Here is a 17,394-nt window from a genome sequence, read left to right on the forward strand (position 1 = left end):
ATATAATACACAGTAATAACTGTTACATCTAACAGATCTTATTACAGTATATTATGTAATATAGAACAAATGAAAGCAAATTTTATTTAATAATGGTATATTTTTGTAGAATGCAGGAGACAAGAGATAATGTATTAATACTTTTACAACATAATTTAAAATTTAATTAGTAGAAAAATGGTTATTGATTAACTTGACTCTGGATAATACATTCCTGTTATCTAATGTAGTTAGCATACGGTTTATGGAAAACATGTTTATGTCTTTTATTTACACTGTGTGATCATAACAGTATTCAAATATACACAGCCTGCACCAATCCAAAACTATAATTTACTTCGGATTCCAATAAGTGTTTTGAGCACTCCTTTTCACAGCCACATTATCTTTCTAGGAGACATACAGTATCAATCATGATTTCCTGTCCACTGCTATCTTACTATTATAACTTCAAATGATTAGTGCTGGAGCAGAGTGAAACACATAACTATCCCAGCAGTGTGAAACACATAACTATCAGAAATTAATACTACGATATAAGGATATATTGTAACAACTTCCAAAATGAATTACCCAACTCTACTGCATATAATGTAAATACACCTCAATCCTTTTCTATGCCAATTTATATACGAATGAAATAAACATTATTCGTATCCTTGCACCGCCCAAGATGTATTTACATAACCTTATGTAAATCCTAAATCATACTTTCTATTCTACTTCCCAAATTACACATATTTCGCAAGTGTATACCGAGATGGAACATAAAAGATTAACAAATACTGCTTACTTTCAGTTCCGTAAATTTTCGAGCATTCGTATAACTAACCATATTACTGCATTTGTGTTTCCAGCCTTGGCAATGATAGAAAATAAAAACTTCCTCTCGTACTTCAAGTCATTAATTAGAAAATCACGGTTACCAAAAATAAATTGCATCCACTTTTACGATACTTTGCTATTGACCGCTATTGACATCATATAGCATTACAAACAAACACCACATAAACCGTACCTCCTCATAATCTTCCTGCGGTCAATATCGGTCAACATCAAATACACAGCCATCGCCTTCTTCATTTCTTCGGTCTAGAAGGTCTAGAACGTCTAGAACGTCTAGAATGCATGCACGAGATGCACGAGACATTGTAGGTGATCCGTGGGTCCGTGGATCCGTGGGCACGCGTGGGTTGTTCCCACGACTATGCACCCGATATAGCACTCAGTTCCTGGTTGAGACACATATTTTTTCGTTTTCATATAGTAACGACGGTAACGACTGTACATTCTTAAACACATACGTGAACAACAAACATCTTACGAAAAAGCATATGGTATTTTAGAAGGCTGACGCTTCCACTTCTGAGTTTGGAAATTAAATGGAATATAACAATTTCTGTGTCTTCGAAAGACGGTTGAAGGTAGCTTCCCGGCGCTTAAAAGAGCATCAGAGTCTTGCCCTGGACTGTAATTATTCGTTTACAGCCCATATAGTGATAATTTTGCTGTAAGGAATATGTCTCTTGAAACATCTCCACACATTGATAACCGCATCATACCATGATACTCTTTCATGGTACACGTAGCTCCACCAATAACTACGTAAAGTGACTCTCAATAGTAAATGTACTTATGTAAAAAAATATATATAAATAAATTTATGAGATTTACTGAAATAAAATACAATCCTTCAGAATTAAGTATTAATTCTAATTTTTAAGTTATGAAATGATGTATTACTGGAGTAGAGACTGCACTCTGAGATTTGTTACATTTTCCGTGAGCATTACTGCTTCCTGTTCCTGTACGTTCTTCGGCTAGTGGATGTGGTGTTTGCGTTAGGTGAGTAATGGTTGTTCGGAATATAATAATATGTATGATTACAGTATTGATACGTTATTCTCATTGATCACTTATATACTTTCCCCTTATGTTCCGTAGTTCGCGATTATGATGAAGACATGGTTATTTTAAGAGTGCGGTATGTAATGTGTTCGTTAAAGGTACCACGTTGTTCCGCAGTCCGTTACCGTGATTGCATGACTGAAATTTGTTGTGCTTAAATTTTCGAGGGTAATATGGTAGAAGTCGGGTACAACCTTGGCACAGTCTGGTATTATTTACATGCGATTTCTGTATTGGTTTTGTATTTCATTCAGATTTGGGTATTTGTGGTGTTGTGGAGACTACATTACAGGGTTAATTCGTCTTGTGCCATTAAAATATGAAGAATGTGAAATTTTAATGCAAAAGAAGATAAATCTTCTAGTACCAGGTAAGCCTAAAAGTCACTGAATGACAGCTGAAGTGGTATATTTGCCAGTTTTCATAAATATTTTTTAACTGATATGCCCAAATCTGAATGCAGTGTAGTGGTAGAAGTATCACTTCAGCCTTCTTGTTGCGCGTTGCTTGCTTGGTGCAATCCTTGAGGTGGAGGCAGTACGTTTTTCTGAAAGGTTTGTGAACTTCTACCAGACTACACGGCTTCACATCCCAGAAGATAGAATTCTACAATTATCTAATACTTTTTTCATTTTTTCAGATAACAACATAAAATCACCATGCCACAGAACGAGTATATTGAACGTCACCGCAAGCTGTATGGCTATCGGTTGGATTACCATGAACGCAAAAGAAAGAAGGAAGCCCGTGAGCCTCATAAACGGGCTGAAAGGGCTAAGAAACTTAGAGGGTTGAAAGCCAAAATGTTCAACAAGCAACGTCGATCAGAGAAGATTCAGATGAAGAAGAAAATCAAAATGCATGAAGAAAAACAAGTGAAGAACAAAAATGAAAAAGTAGCTGAAGGAGCATTACCTGTTTATCTATTAGATCGAGATGTCCAGTCTCGTGCCAAGGTACTTTCCAACATGATAAAACAGAAGAGAAAGGAGAAAGCTGGAAAGTGGGATGTCCCTATTCCAAAAGTTAAAGCACAGGCTGATTCTGAAGTTTTCAGGATTCTTCGAACCGGAAAGTCCCGACGCAAAGCTTGGAAGAGAATGGTAACGAAAGTAACATTTGTTGGTGAAGGCTTTACACGTAAACCACCAAAGTTTGAACGATTCATCCGGCCAATGGCATTGAGATTTAAGAAGGCTCATGTTACCCACCCAGAGCTTAAAGCAACTTTTTGCTTGCCAATTATTGGAGTTAAGAAAAACCCTAGCTCTGCAATGTATACATCTCTTGGGGTGATCACTAAAGGTACAATTATTGAAGTGAATATCAGTGAACTGGGTCTTGTCACACAAGCAGGTAAAGTGGTGTGGGGAAAGTATGCGCAGGTTACCAACAATCCAGAAAATGATGGCTGTATTAATGCAGTATTACTTGTGTGATGTTATTGACTGTCTTCAAGATTTTATTTTGCATTTCACATATGTTAATTACTATTTGTATGCAAAACTAAGGTAAAAATAAAATTGAAGTATAGGCAGTTTGTGTGAGTTGTCTTATTGAATTCTGTATCCCATAATCTAGGCAGAGTTATCGCATTGGGATCGTTCTCTGTAACAAGATGGTGTCCTGCTACCTTATGCTTTGTAAAATTGTATATATGTTGGATTTAAGGTTCTGACAGCGGTGACTATGGAAAGTACTGAATTGTGGGGTGTAACACCATGTAGTCTGGTAGTTTGCTGATGTTTGAGAGGAAAATATTGCCTCCATCTTTAAGAGTTGAAGAAGCCAAGCAAAGAGGAGGCAACTTTGAAATGTCAGCAAACTTCTGGACTACACATGTCCCAGAAGATAGCATTAATACTAGCTAAATGTGGGTACTATAATTTTCCTTGTATCAGGTGAAATGGTTTGCCAAGTTATATTGCTCTCAAAGCAAATCAATCTAATTTTGAGGTTTTAAATGGGAGCATGTTATACATAGTATCAGAGGAGTGAAAACAGCTGTAATATGAAATGTACTGCCAACTTTGTATAGTTTTCATGATACTGTAGAACATAACCTATGTTGCCTGAATTTTTGGTAGGGAACAAGAACCACAGAAATCTTATTACATGACATGTTTTTAAGCCTATAGTTGGTAGTGGTGTTGACTGAATATGCATAATGGATTAATTATTGTATAATTGATACATTTGGTAAACACATACATAGGGTAACAGGCCTTGTTTATAAACTTAGTTAACAGGTCACTTTGCTGCAGGAAGATTTGGTTAATAGTACCTTCAGCATGTGCAGTACACTTTGAGCTCTTAAACTTGGACATTCTAGAATACTTAAATCATAGGCATTACAATTTGTCACCTGCATAGTGGAGTGTACTCCGTCCATCAACCAGGTTTGAAGTTAGGGAATCAGCTGCAGTTTAAATATGACTTACAGCAAAACATTCTGAAATGTCACACTTGCAAATAAGGCGGACTATGGAGGCATATGAAGATAGTGCAACATGATGTGGAGTGTCTGTTAAGTGATTACTTCATTTTTGCTCAGAAGTGGAGATGGAATGCTTCAGTACAGTATTATATGATCTTGTTATTAAAAGGCGCGTGCAGTATCTCCGAGCATTCAGACCACTGCTGTGTCCAATGTGCATATGCAGTCTTCCTAGGGCTCTCCGGTGAGCCCTGACTGCAATACCAGATACAGAACCGTTTATGTGATACTGTGTGTCGTTTGTAAGTTTGAAAATAAATGATCAAGGTCAAGTTTTTTGACTGGTCAAAGAAAGGAAATAATTAGCAAATAAGTACAAGTAATGTAGTATGGCCATTATAGATGTGTTTTGTGTGACCAGATTTCTCCTGAAAACAAATATTTTATGTTTAAATGTGTTGTATCTGTTGAAAAGCATCTGTTACAGTTATGAAGAGTATATGGTCTTCTGCGATGAAGTGCCACATAGTTTGGGAAGAACCTGTCATCTTGGAAGAATATATTGCCTCAGTCATCAGGGTTAAAGACTAAGCCAAGCAAGAAAGCAACAGAAGCAGAACTGGTTACTTGGCTTACTCTGACCCTGAAGATATGAAGATAGAGGCAGTATGTTCCTGTGAAACATTGGTGTCTTTTTGAAGTGTATGGTGTTATAACTTGGAAGACTACCCTTCATAGTCACTGCTGTTGGAATCTCAAATCTGAAACAGTGATGATTATGTTGTTAGTAATACTTTGGTGCTGGGGGAAAAAATGTGTGTACAATCAGGGCTGGCTGATGGCAAATGCAGTGTACACCAGAACTGAACGACGACATACAGAATGGCTAAACCTGAAAGCCAGTGTTACATTGTGTCTGCATTGTGACACATTAGCAACATCTGCTGTTGAGTACTAAAAGACAGAGGTAAATATTGTCGCTTGATTTTCACTCTTCCCATTTTATTTTCTTCAGGAGAAGGTAGCCAGACACCAAGATGCAGATATTTGTGAAAACCCTCACGGGGAAGACGATCACCTTAGAGGTCGAGGCTTCTGATACAATTGAAAATGTGAAAGCTAAGATTCAAGACAAGGAAGGTGGGTTAACATATTCTTAAGGATAAGGTTCTGATTAGCTGATGCTGTTCCCTTTATTATTATTATTATTATTATTAGAGGGGGTGGGTTTCCCCATGCACTTAGACCAGTTATTGGTCCATTGTGCGTCCCCCTTTAATATCTACCGTCGCCATACCCTACCGGTACTGGTGCGTGCTATCAGCCTTGTTCAGCCAACAAGGTCGGTCGTTGGTACCTGATATTTCCCCCAACTACCAGAGGCATTGGAAACTACTTGGGTAGGAAATTTTTGCCTAATTTTGCTCAGAGGTCTCCTAGAGACATGAGGATCTTTTATGCTGTTCCCTTAAATTCTGTGGATTAGACCAAAGGTTTTTGAAAAATTTTGTCTGAAAAATATTTTGGTGGCACAAGGGGCAAATTTTGTGAAACTGTTCTGTTTTTGTTTAAGAAATGAGTTCATATCACATAGTGTTCGAAAAACAGCATTTACAAACAGATTTGAGAGTGTTACGGTTGAGAAACCTACCACCTCGCAGAACACGAATTCACTTTAGGGGAAAAAGTCATTGGCATAGGGAAGGGAGAAGAAATCAATAGAATGTTTTAAAATGAAATCCTGTGGCCCTGAAGAGTTGGGTGGAGGCTCTTTAGCATGAGGAAACATTGTCATATGACCTAATTCTTAGTGTGAGACTAATACTTGTAAAAGAAGATTGACATCATTTGTGACATTTGTTGAAAATTTGTGTCTTAAAATGGCAGAATATGTTTCACTTGATGTATAGTATTATATCGAGATATACAGCATAGTGTTGGCCTTCAGATTATGCTTTGCAAACCACAGAAATTAGCCTTTGGAAGTGGGATTATTCCTGATCTGAAGCATGTATATATTACCACCATCCTGTACATTTGTTTAGGTATTCCTCCCGATCAGCAGCGTTTGATCTTTGCTGGAAAACAGCTTGAAGATGGTCGAACTCTGTCTGACTACAATATTCAAAAGGAGTCTACACTTCACCTTGTGCTTCGCCTGAGGGGGGGAGCAAAGAAGCGCAAGAAGAAGAATTACTCGACTCCTAAGAAGATAAAGCATAAGAAGAAGAAGGTCAAGCTTGCTGTACTGAAATACTACAAGGTAATGAGTGGAAAAATGTACTCCTATTGGAGTACATGTATTTCCCAAATATATTTATTTATCGCGATTTTATGTACTCTCTTGATTTTGATGTTCATTTATTTCCCATCATGGTTTTTTAAATCTATAATTTAAATATTTTGTCCTGTTGTATGATATTAACTGATGATTCACTATTAGTATTATGTTGTATAATCTGTGTTTATACATTAAAATCTGCTCACCAGTATAGCTGACACCATGTTGCCTTATTTAGGTGGATGAAAATGGAAAGATCCATCGCCTGCGACGAGAGTGCCCTTCTGAACAGTGTGGTGCTGGGGTCTTCATGGCCGCTATGGCGGACAGGCATTACTGTGGGAAGTGCGGTTACACCCTGGTATTCAGCAAACCAGACGACAAGTGAATTTAAATTGTATGTACTATGTGCACCAATAAAATAATTAACAGTTTATAATTTTTTGTTTTCAGTCATCCATACATATCCCTTTCCCTACCAAACCACATCCTTTACTGGACACTGGCCATTTATTTTTTTATACTGCACTTAACCCTTTAAAGCACAGTGGTTACTATATGTACCACCCACTTTAATGTAAGAATTGTATTACTCAGTAAATTTATGGATTACATGCAGTTCTCAGAATAAACAGTTGTATTTCCAGAAACACGTGCGTTTTCTGTGAGGTACAAAGTGAAATTTAAATGTTTAAACAATTTCATGCTCAAACGCATTAATATAAAAATATTTTCTACTTCCTGATCCATTAAATTCCATTTGTAGTAAAGATAATTTGTCCCTGTGTTTAATGAAATGCCACACCATGAAGATGTATGAGGGAGCAGAGATATAGCTTAACAGTTCTTAAGTACCTGGAACTGAGTCATCCTTGAAGAGGTAACGGTTGGTCAGCTACTCAAATTACCAGCATTTTATGGGACCCAGTAAAAAGTAAAGGTATCCCTGTAACAGGCCATGGAGGCCCATAGGGTTGTGAGATGTTTAGGTTCCCACATTTTCTAGACAATCAGCTCATAGATGGCGGCAAGGTTATCAGCCCTACGCGCTGGCCGTCTTTTACCCCCAAGAATATTCCTGGTACTCATTTCTGTTAGAGGCTGAGTCGACCCCAGGGCCATAGTGTGGCTGGAAGGATTAGGTCAATTGAAAAAAATCCAGACATCAGGATTTGAACCCTTGACCTTCCGGCTTGTAGCATAGTGCATCAACCAACTACGCTACCGCGTGCTCCTTTTATGGGACCCAGAGGTTTTAAAATACTGTGTTCACAAGAACCCACCACTGGTGCCTATCCTAAGCCAAATGAATCGAGCCCACACCCTCTCATCCTGTTTAAGATCATTTTAATATTTTTCACAATATTTTCCTGTCATCTGTGCCTAAGCCTTCCTCGTGGTCTCTTCAGGTTTCCAACCAGGTCTTCTCTCACATGTATGCTATATGCCCCAACCATCTCATCCTTGATTTTGTCATTCTAACAGTATGAATAAGGTAAGTCAACCATGAAGCTAAGGAATTCTGTGGAAGCACGTACATGATCAAACTACACAACCCTAAATGTAATATAAGACATACAACCTCTTTATTTGACCGTCACAACACAGCAAATGTAGAACTTCAAGGACAATGCTCAGTATAGTTCTGCTACATGTTTCGGCCATGAGTGGTCATCATCAGGCAAACACACTTCAACAATTGTACACCATTGAACTGCAGTACGTAAAATTTGATACGTTATAAATCATTCAAGTTGATTTGTACAAGAATACAATAAATAGGTTATTTAAAACAATAACAAGTCATATATAAAATTAAAATTTGATTGATGTTTAATAATATCGAATCGGTCGTTGGTTTTACTTTTCATACATTTCTGTCGAATAGTAAATTTGAGTTTCTTATAAAATTGTGTACCTACTTCTTGTATACTTGTACAAATCAACTTAAATGATTTATAACATTGTATCAAATTTTACGTACTGCAGTTCAATGGTGTACAATTGTTGAAGTGTGTTTGCCTGATGATGGCCACTTGTGGCCGAAACATGTAGCAGAACTATACTGAGCATTGTCCTTGAAGTTCTATATTTGCTGTATTGTGACGGTCAAATAAAGAGGTTGTATATATTGTAACATGGCAGGATGCATGAAATTAAAATTGTAATAGAAGAGTTTAAAAAAAAAATGACTGTATAGTCTGAGGAGGAATTTATACAGCTGCTTCTGGGATTAAAATGTCTACTTTTGAGTTCAAAATAACTGCTCTTCATACCAATATGCAGCAAAATACAGTAAGATTTTTGCTTCATCTGTGTGTCTAAACTGCATCGCACAATGGCAGATATCAGATCTAAAGCGCACTTTCTTAATCTTGACACGAGAATCAAGCATCTTAATTTATACTCCAGTCACTTTAACATCAGCAAAGATGCAGTTTTTTAGTTACAAATAGTTAATGACTTCTATTCTGCCTAACAGAAAATGCTTAGGATTAAGTTCGAAAATCTTTTTGTGTTATGACATACATATGGTCCTTTTGAGGGATGAATATAAAGTTTGAAAATAAAGTGTTTATGAAAATATCTGGATCTAACAAGATGAAATGGAGGATTTTACACCTTGTGCACAGGTCCCTCTGTTGTTAGGGTGATCAGTATAAGACGATTATGAATAAGTATGTAGGTACAATGGGGAACCAGAAAATACACTAATTTCATAACAAACTTTAGAGAAGTGGCTGCTAGGAATATAAAGAAGATGATGGGATAATATTAAAACGACTCTTAGGGAAATACATATGAACAAGTGAACTGATTCATTACTGTAGAATGACTAGGTTTTAGTATTTGTGTTGAAACTGGGTGAAATAAAATCACTTTTGACCACCATTTTGAAAACTGTTCTTTAACCAGGAAGCCAATATTATGTGAACAGATGTTACAAGTCTCAATAGCTTCTATACATGATGTATTGAAACAATAAATTAATTTCAATAGCTGAATAACAAGATAACATTACCATGTAAAACCCAACAAATATAATAAATTCGTGTTGCAATATAACATTGAATAAATTTCTTTCTTTCAAAGTTACATAAATATACAAAGTAACATCATATACATTAATACTAGTGTGTAATGCATGCTGTCTTGTAAGACCCCATAGACCAAGCAAGATTTTAATCTTGATACAGTGACATCATGTGCATATGTGGAGAGGATAGTATAAAAATGAAAATATTTTCCTCCATTATACCATCTTCAGGATCAGTCTTTTTCAGAGTATAAGCCATGACCATAGGATATATTCTACTTCAAAAAATTATTGTCAGACATTGAAACACCATGTTTATTGTTGTCACAAAAGCAGTCAGGATGTGCAAACAGACTGCACAGGGTTGATATTAACCTTTTGAAGGCTGAAATTAATATTTTCATGTATTGGGGGGGGGTTGACTTATTAGATGGGTTTTGAATTCGATGATTTGATTTATTGACATCTTATACACTCAACTTGTAACTACAAGTAACAGTGCTATTGCTGATCTACACACTTTACAAATCACTAGGACATGCTAAGTCTTCTCAGTCTTCACTAGTCATATCCTGGCAACAGATTCATAACACTCTCACTGTAACTTCAAATGACACATGAAGTCTTTTTTGCACAGCCTAATTCCTTTCTTGCCGTTGTTTCCACTGCTGCGTCTTCTGTAGGGACTGCTGGATACTCTGACTCGGACTGTATCTCTTCTGGATTTGCCTCCATCTCTTCTCAGTCAGTCTTCATCTCTTTTTGCCAGGCCCTCACATCTGCCATCTTCTTCTCATGGTGAGAAACCACATTTTCCTGTATGGCAGCTATCTTGGCCAGCAGGTGTCCCATCACCTGTTCTGTAATTTTGTTCCATTTTTGTAGGCTGACAATATAACTACCTACTGCTGTCTTCAGTCCTACAATTCAATGCCATCAATCAATCCAATCCCACTTCTGACACCAAACTGTCACTTGATGTGTAGGGGGGGGGGGGGGTGCATGGTTCATTAGATGGGTTTTGGATTCAATGACAGGATTTATTGACACCTTATACACTCAACTCATAACCACAAGTAATACAATGCTATCATTAATATAACGTACACACTTCAAAAATCACTAGGACATGCTAAGTCTTCTCAGTCTTCACTAGCCATATCCTGGCAACAGATTTATAACAGTCTCACTGTCACTGCAGCACACCATGAACTTTGCACAGCCTAATTCCTTTACTGCCATTGTTCTCAGTCACCTCTATCTGCTGACTCTCTTGATTCTCTGCTGCAACTGCCAACTCCAGAATTCAACTAAATTCTAATTAGCTGTGTTGAGATCCTTGTTATATAGCCATGGGGTGGACCCACAGTAAGCACCACTTCCTATACTGTTGCGTTTTCATTCACTGCTGCAGAGATGTGTAGCAACGCACATGATGTGGACCATGGAAAACACCTGTCTTCTGTTGTTGCATGTGCTCGCTTCTGTAGGAATGCCTAGCAAGCTTTCAGGCATCATGTCACAATAAAAATAAAAACTTAACCCCTACATCAGTGAAAACGCAACCTCCATTACAAACCCCAACTGTTAATGTTGTTCATGAAAATGAACACTGTTAAGTGTCAGAATCTTATAAAACACAGAAATACACTGTGTCAGCAAAATTCAGACCTTTTGAATGTTAAAGTAGGTGGTACATTTAGTGACCACTGTACTTTACATGGTCAGTACAGGTCCCTGCAGTGGTATCAAGATTTCTGTCATCTGGAGAGTGCAGCAAATGGAGAAGAGGTTGAAGACTAACTCCAAAGAGGGAAGTAGCAGGTTCATTTGTAAGTCTCACTATGTAACAATAGACCACTGTAGGCCGCGGTGCAAGGGCCAAGAAGGCCCACCCCTTATACATTCATTCATGCATGTACCAAAATACATGGTGACACATCCCAGATAACTGTAATCTTAAGTGTTAATTTTGTATGGCCACCCTTCCTATGATTGAGCCAGGATAGTTCAGTTGGTATAGTGACCGGCTATGGGCTGGACAACCAAGGGATTGGAGTTCAAGTCCCAGTAGGGTCAAGAATTTTCTCCATGTCATCTAGACTGGCTCTGGAGTCCACCCAACCTCTTATCCACGGGTACTGGGGCCTCTTTCCCCAAAAGTAAAGTGGCCGGGACATGAAGCTGGCCACTCACCTCCAGCTAGTGTTGAGGTCAAGAAAATATGGATCTATACATCCACTCCCTCATATGCCTTCATGGTATAGTGCTTAATTAGTTAAACACAGGGACAACTTTACATTATCTTTAACCCTTCCTATGAAGCAGTGACTGAATTAGTATATATCATTTAGATGGATTTCAGGCTTCAAAGATGGTTAGAAGTCAGCTTGCATCCAGAAGGTACTGTGACCATCCATCTAGTTCAATGTTTTCTATGGATCTCCCTGGTCCTACAGCCAATACTGAGTTGGTACCAAAATTCCAGGTTGCATTGCAGGCTTCAAAGGGCTCAAATAATGATTTCTCTTCCTGTTCCCTATGATAAGTCCATGAATCAATTTCCATAGTAAGAAAGATGATATCATTTCATTGGTCATGGATAATACAGTTGAAGAACACTGCTTCTTATTTGATGACATATTTTCTTAATTACCTAAAATTGTACTTAATAATGTTTTACAATTAATATCATTTAAGAAGTAATCACAATGTTTTGATACATGTTTTAGAACTCCTATGTTTAGTATTTCCTAAATAAACATAATAAATATGGACAAACATAGGAACACTGAACTCAGAATTCATGATACTGAGTATATTTCTGTGATTCAGAAGCCAGTAATTGCATCCTTCTTGAGGTGTTGTGGGTTAGATGACACATTGTAGTCTGGCAGGTGGTTAACAATATTTCAGAGAACATACAACTATGTTTTAAAACAATGCCAACATATGAACACTTACAAAGAAACAGAAAGCAAAAGAGATAAATTTGGAAATGAAATTTTTTTTGAGAAAGAACTGGAGTTCAAAGTTTATTAAAACCATCAGAAGAGTAAGTGGTCCTGGTCGTGTGACCAAGACTAGTAATTTCCAACAGGCTCAACTGGGCAGGAACCTTTTCTTCCTCACACCTCACAACAAACAGATCCAGTCTCCAAAACACTTTAGAAAAATGGACAATGGACAATATCCAAAACAACAGTCACATTTACTGCAACACATCATCATCATAAATAATTAGACTCAGCCTTTTTGAGTTCTATTTATAGAGAAATTAGCGGCTGTTATATGCCACAAAAGAAAACTGTATGCGTCTTCTATGGATAAATTTCTTTAAAATTAAAAGTAACAAAAAGAAATATTATTGCCCATATCCATTTATCCTTGGTGTAGTTTTACCAGCGTGTTGAATGATTATACATACTGTAACCTATATGGGAGTCATTGTCAGCTGTGTCATACACAAAGATAGGGAGAAAAAGACAAGTATCAACATTTCCAGTGGTGACTGAACACATTTAAAACAAGACATTCATTGGTAAATACATTTCAAGACTCCTGTAGATTAATACTACACAATATTATATACTTCTATTGTAATATACTGTTGTTTTAGTCTTAAATGTATGAAAATAGGCAAATAAAATTTGCATTTATATGTTTTCTCCATATCTTTAAGTATACAGAACAGAGAAGCTGTACAAGTGTGATTTTACAATTGAAATACAGTAGAATAAATAAAACATGTTCACTATCAACATTTTACCTCATTCTATTATGAAACAAATATAGATTCTGATGATAAACTGTGCACTACACTAACAAATATCTCTGTTGAAAAGTAATAACTGGAGTGTATGTTACAAGACAGAAACTACCACAGCAAAAAATGATTACTCAATACTGACTGCAGCTTTGAATGCTGCATGTGGAAAAATTACTGATGCAGCATGCAAGATCTTAGAGGCATGGCAGTAAATGCATTAAGGTTCATTTTAACAATACCCTCCCATTTGGGCCCAGGCCTTCCAAGTGGACACTTTTCTTCAGGATTTATGATGAACACTAGTTAATTCTCACCTTATGTGTTTCCTTGCTACACTAATGAACTGTATAGTGCCATGTCACTGCCAGTAACCAATTGCACATACTGTGCATAAACGGTGATGAGGGGCTATGGGAAAAATTGCAGTTTCCTCTAAAATGACTAGGATACTGCACTTGAAGTATGAAATATAACTGGCAGTACAGAGTTTTGTGTTATTCATCTTTAGTCCCCCTTTACTGGTCCGAAAAATCACAGGTTGACTTTTCATAATGCGACATCTCCGTCCATATTCCAGCCAGTCATTTCAGGCAATCTTCAGGATCGTTATACTGAACAGAAGACCAGCAGTCAACATTTTTCATCTCTGAATATTAACATTATGTTCTTCTGCATTTCATATTTGTAAAAGCCACTACAGGCTCTATTAACTGTGTGACACACTGAAATTCTACACATATTACCCTCCAATGATGAGGGTGTGAGGCAAGTAGAGGATAGTACTTATCTTGATTATTCTACTGTTCATTTAGGGTCACATTAAACTTCAACGTAAAGTAAAGTAAAGCTATCCCTGTACCAGGCCGTGAAGGCCCATAGGGTTGTGAGACGTTGAGGGTCCTACATTATCTAGACAATTGGCTCAAAGACGGTGGTAAGGTTGTCAGCCTTACGCGCCGGCCGCGCTTTGCTCCCTAGGAAAATTATTTAATTAATTCCTGGTACTCATTTCTCTTAGAGGCTGAGTGAACCCCACGGCCATAGTGCGGCTGGAAGGATTAGGTCAACTGAAAAAAATCCAATGACCTCATCGAGACTTGAACCTGCAACCTTCTGGCTTGTAGCATAGCCCCTCAACCAACTACTTCAAGGTACCAAGAGTAATTGTAAGAGTTCTCCAAAATCATGACAATGTTTTGAGCTTACACATTACACACTGACAGGTCTTGGTTACTGCCTCACCATCTCTTCATTGAAGGACAGTGAAAATCTCTACCGTAGGAGGGCTTTCTCTGAATACAAAATAACAGGATTGCATTCATCATGCTGCTCATTACTCCAAAGAAATTTGTCAACTAGATTGTATATTATGGATGCAGTTCAATTCTGATATAAGTAATTCTTATTTTTTTGTCTGCTGCTTCTAGATGCAGTGCAGTGTACCTAATGCAGGCAAAGGTGCAATACACATCATGAGATTTACGGTGGCTTTCTGGATTATGTCACCTGAATTTGTTATGAAACACTTCTTCACTGCTTCAACTAGGAGCCCAACCATTAAATATATCCCAAGAGCTGGGAAACCATTAATGTTGTAAGAGGGTGATTCTCTATTGATTTACATTTAATGACTTATATAAAATACATCACATAATATTGGACAGGACAATTTTGAAAAGAAATGGAAATCATATTCACTCAAACTGTACTCTGCCCCTCTTTGCCTCTTTGCACTCCAATTCACATCAGCTTGACCCCATCCTCTCCAAAATTTGCCATACACCCTCACTCATTCCAGTATCTACAAAGGAATGAAGGGGTGTGGGGGGAAACCCTAAAATGTGTGCTTGCGTAGTCAAGCCTAGTGATGTTACCACAGACTTCTAATGTTGTAATGATGCATATGTCCTATCACTAGCGTACCTGTACAGAACTCTACTCTTTGTAACAAATTTAGTAGGCAGGTACTGTACCAACATGCCTTGAGGAAACCCTGAAGATGGAGGCGACATTTTTCTCCAAAACAGTAACCATCTACCAGGCAACACAGAAGATCACAGTGTATAGCATGAGGTTCAGTTTATTCTCAGTACACTAATGCAAGATTATAGTGCGTGTGTTCTGCGGCTGATGAAAGTGTAATGGCTCTAATCTACCATCATCACATATGAAAGAAATTTAGCATTTAAAATGTATTCATAGGTCTAATTTATTTAAATAACATTCAGATTTTCAGTTCTTCCAGATGTGAAACAGAATTCAAGAAGTTGGCTTTGTTTTGAACCCTCTTCCATCCTTTTACCTTTGAATATCACTCACACACAGTGTGGCAAAATATAACACTCCTGCCATCTCTTATTGCTACACATGAACTACTAGAATAAATGTCAAACAATATAAACAGCAAAAATATAACAATGAGTACATGGTAATAACGTGTCAGCAGGTTTCTAAAAATTGACCGGTATGGTAAAACTGCAGCATTAGAAACCTTCAGCCAGAGGACTGCAAAGGGTTAATTCTCCTAAATAAAACCACTGGTACAGGCCATTTAATTATACATGATCTGAGGCTCTGACTTCAGTGGTCACGAAAATTCTATCTTGTGGTATGTAATGCTGTGTAGTCCATTGAAAGCCAACCGATGTTTTGGATGCGACATGTTCCTCCACAACATCAGTTGACTTTCAATGGACTTCATGGTGTTATATCCCAGAATCCAGAACTCTTATTCAGTTATGTCATATCAAGTGTGGATGTTATTTCTGCATCACATAAAATGAGAGGACTGTGTATCTAGAACATGAAAGGAGTGAGGAGGTCTATGCTAAGATCTCCACGGGCACAGCGAGGAACACAAGACAGTCAGTGCCTCAGCTTTGACTTTAACCAGATACTGCATGAATAAAAGTGAGCAGCAGCAACTATAGCTCAATTTAGTAATTTAGCACCACCCTCTGTCCAAAAAAGTAAGTGACCTTCAACCTTTTGCATGCCACATACCAACTGGATCAACTGGGGGTATGTGTTAAAACCATCATCGCTGAAGACACTGACAAAAGTTATTCAGTCAGTATAACATTTCTGTCAATAGGTGGAATCAAGCATAACATACTGATGTTCAAAAGAAATAATGAGCTTTCAATTGAAATATTTCTCTTGCTATTTGAAGGTTATCTGCAGAAAGTATGGTAGTAATTCTGTGCAACTGCACACAAAACCCACAGTAGCTCTGGTGTTTGCAACACGTAATTCTGTAGTGGACCTTAGTGGGCAAAGAGTCAAATATCACATGGCACTGAGGGATTAAGCAGCTCGGTAGAAACTGCACCCCCAGTATGATCTGACAAGAAAATAAACACCAAAATGACTGGGGTAAAAGGGAATAGGAAGTTCATTGTTTTCAATTACTATCACATGGTACACACAAATATAATATTTTAAGGCAAGTCACAGTGCATCAACAGCCTTCTATTTTCTTTTCTTTCTTTTTTCCCTCAGTTCTGTGCTCTGGCAAGAATATATTTACTAGTGTCCAAACACTATACTGCACTAATTGGCATGAGATTATTGATGATTCTTGCAATTATCCTAAAGCAATATACAAAGCACAAATGTCAGGATTATTAATCACAAGAACCCAGGTCTACAGCCCAGTTTAAGTGCAACAGTATAGTCTGAAGCGCTTTAAGAACTTCTTACAAATCCTTAACCCATTAGCATACTATTGAGACAGCTCAGAGAATCTGTATATATAACTGATTCATAAATTTCAAAACAAATGTCATGAAATAAGAACAAAACATCTGTACTTGTCTATACCTGTTTTTAATTAAATAAACCAGTCTGACTTTTGACAATTCAGATTCTCATGGCAGAATATATTAAGATTAAGGTCTTCTGGGATATGATGCCCTGTAGGTAGGTACAAACATTTTGGAAAAACCTGCTGTTACCATCTT

At 37.4% G+C, this 17,394-nt stretch overlaps 3 protein-coding genes across 5 annotated transcripts in view; 2 read left to right on the forward strand and 1 right to left on the reverse strand.

The window, feature by feature from the left end:
* LOC111872464 (exostosin-2) overlaps nt 1–1,124 on the reverse strand; it is an 18,929-nt gene extending 17,805 nt beyond the window's left edge. The window contains exon 1 of one of the 3 annotated variants that reach the window (XM_023866414.2): nt 1,019–1,124. The gene's annotated coding sequence lies outside the window, so the exon portion shown is untranslated. Of the gene's footprint in view, nt 1–793 lie in introns of all 3 variants that reach the window. The other 2 variants (XM_033754710.1, XM_023866411.2) reach the window with 2 other exon arrangements.
* Nucleotides 1,125–1,742: 618 nt separating this feature from the next.
* On the forward strand, nt 1,743–7,065 carry LOC111872467 (ubiquitin-40S ribosomal protein S27a). Its single transcript, XM_023866418.2, has 4 exons — nt 1,743–1,845; nt 5,361–5,485; nt 6,391–6,608; nt 6,865–7,065. The coding sequence occupies exons 2-4, from the start codon at nt 5,383–5,385 to the stop codon at nt 7,012–7,014; spliced, it is 471 nt and encodes a 156-aa protein (XP_023722186.1). The 5' UTR covers nt 1,743–1,845; nt 5,361–5,382; the 3' UTR covers nt 7,015–7,065.
* LOC111872466 (ribosome biogenesis protein NSA2 homolog) lies at nt 2,164–3,450 on the forward strand. The gene is made up of 2 exons (XM_023866417.2): nt 2,164–2,278; nt 2,549–3,450. The coding sequence occupies exon 2, from the start codon at nt 2,568–2,570 to the stop codon at nt 3,345–3,347; it is 780 nt and encodes a 259-aa protein (XP_023722185.1). The 5' UTR covers nt 2,164–2,278; nt 2,549–2,567; the 3' UTR covers nt 3,348–3,450.
* Nucleotides 7,066–17,394: the final 10,329 nt, after the last annotated feature.

The sequence above is a fragment of the Cryptotermes secundus genome, unplaced genomic scaffold (assembly GCF_002891405.2).
Source record: "Cryptotermes secundus unplaced genomic scaffold, Csec_1.0 scaffold505, whole genome shotgun sequence".
NCBI lineage: Eukaryota > Metazoa > Arthropoda > Insecta > Blattodea > Kalotermitidae > Cryptotermes > Cryptotermes secundus.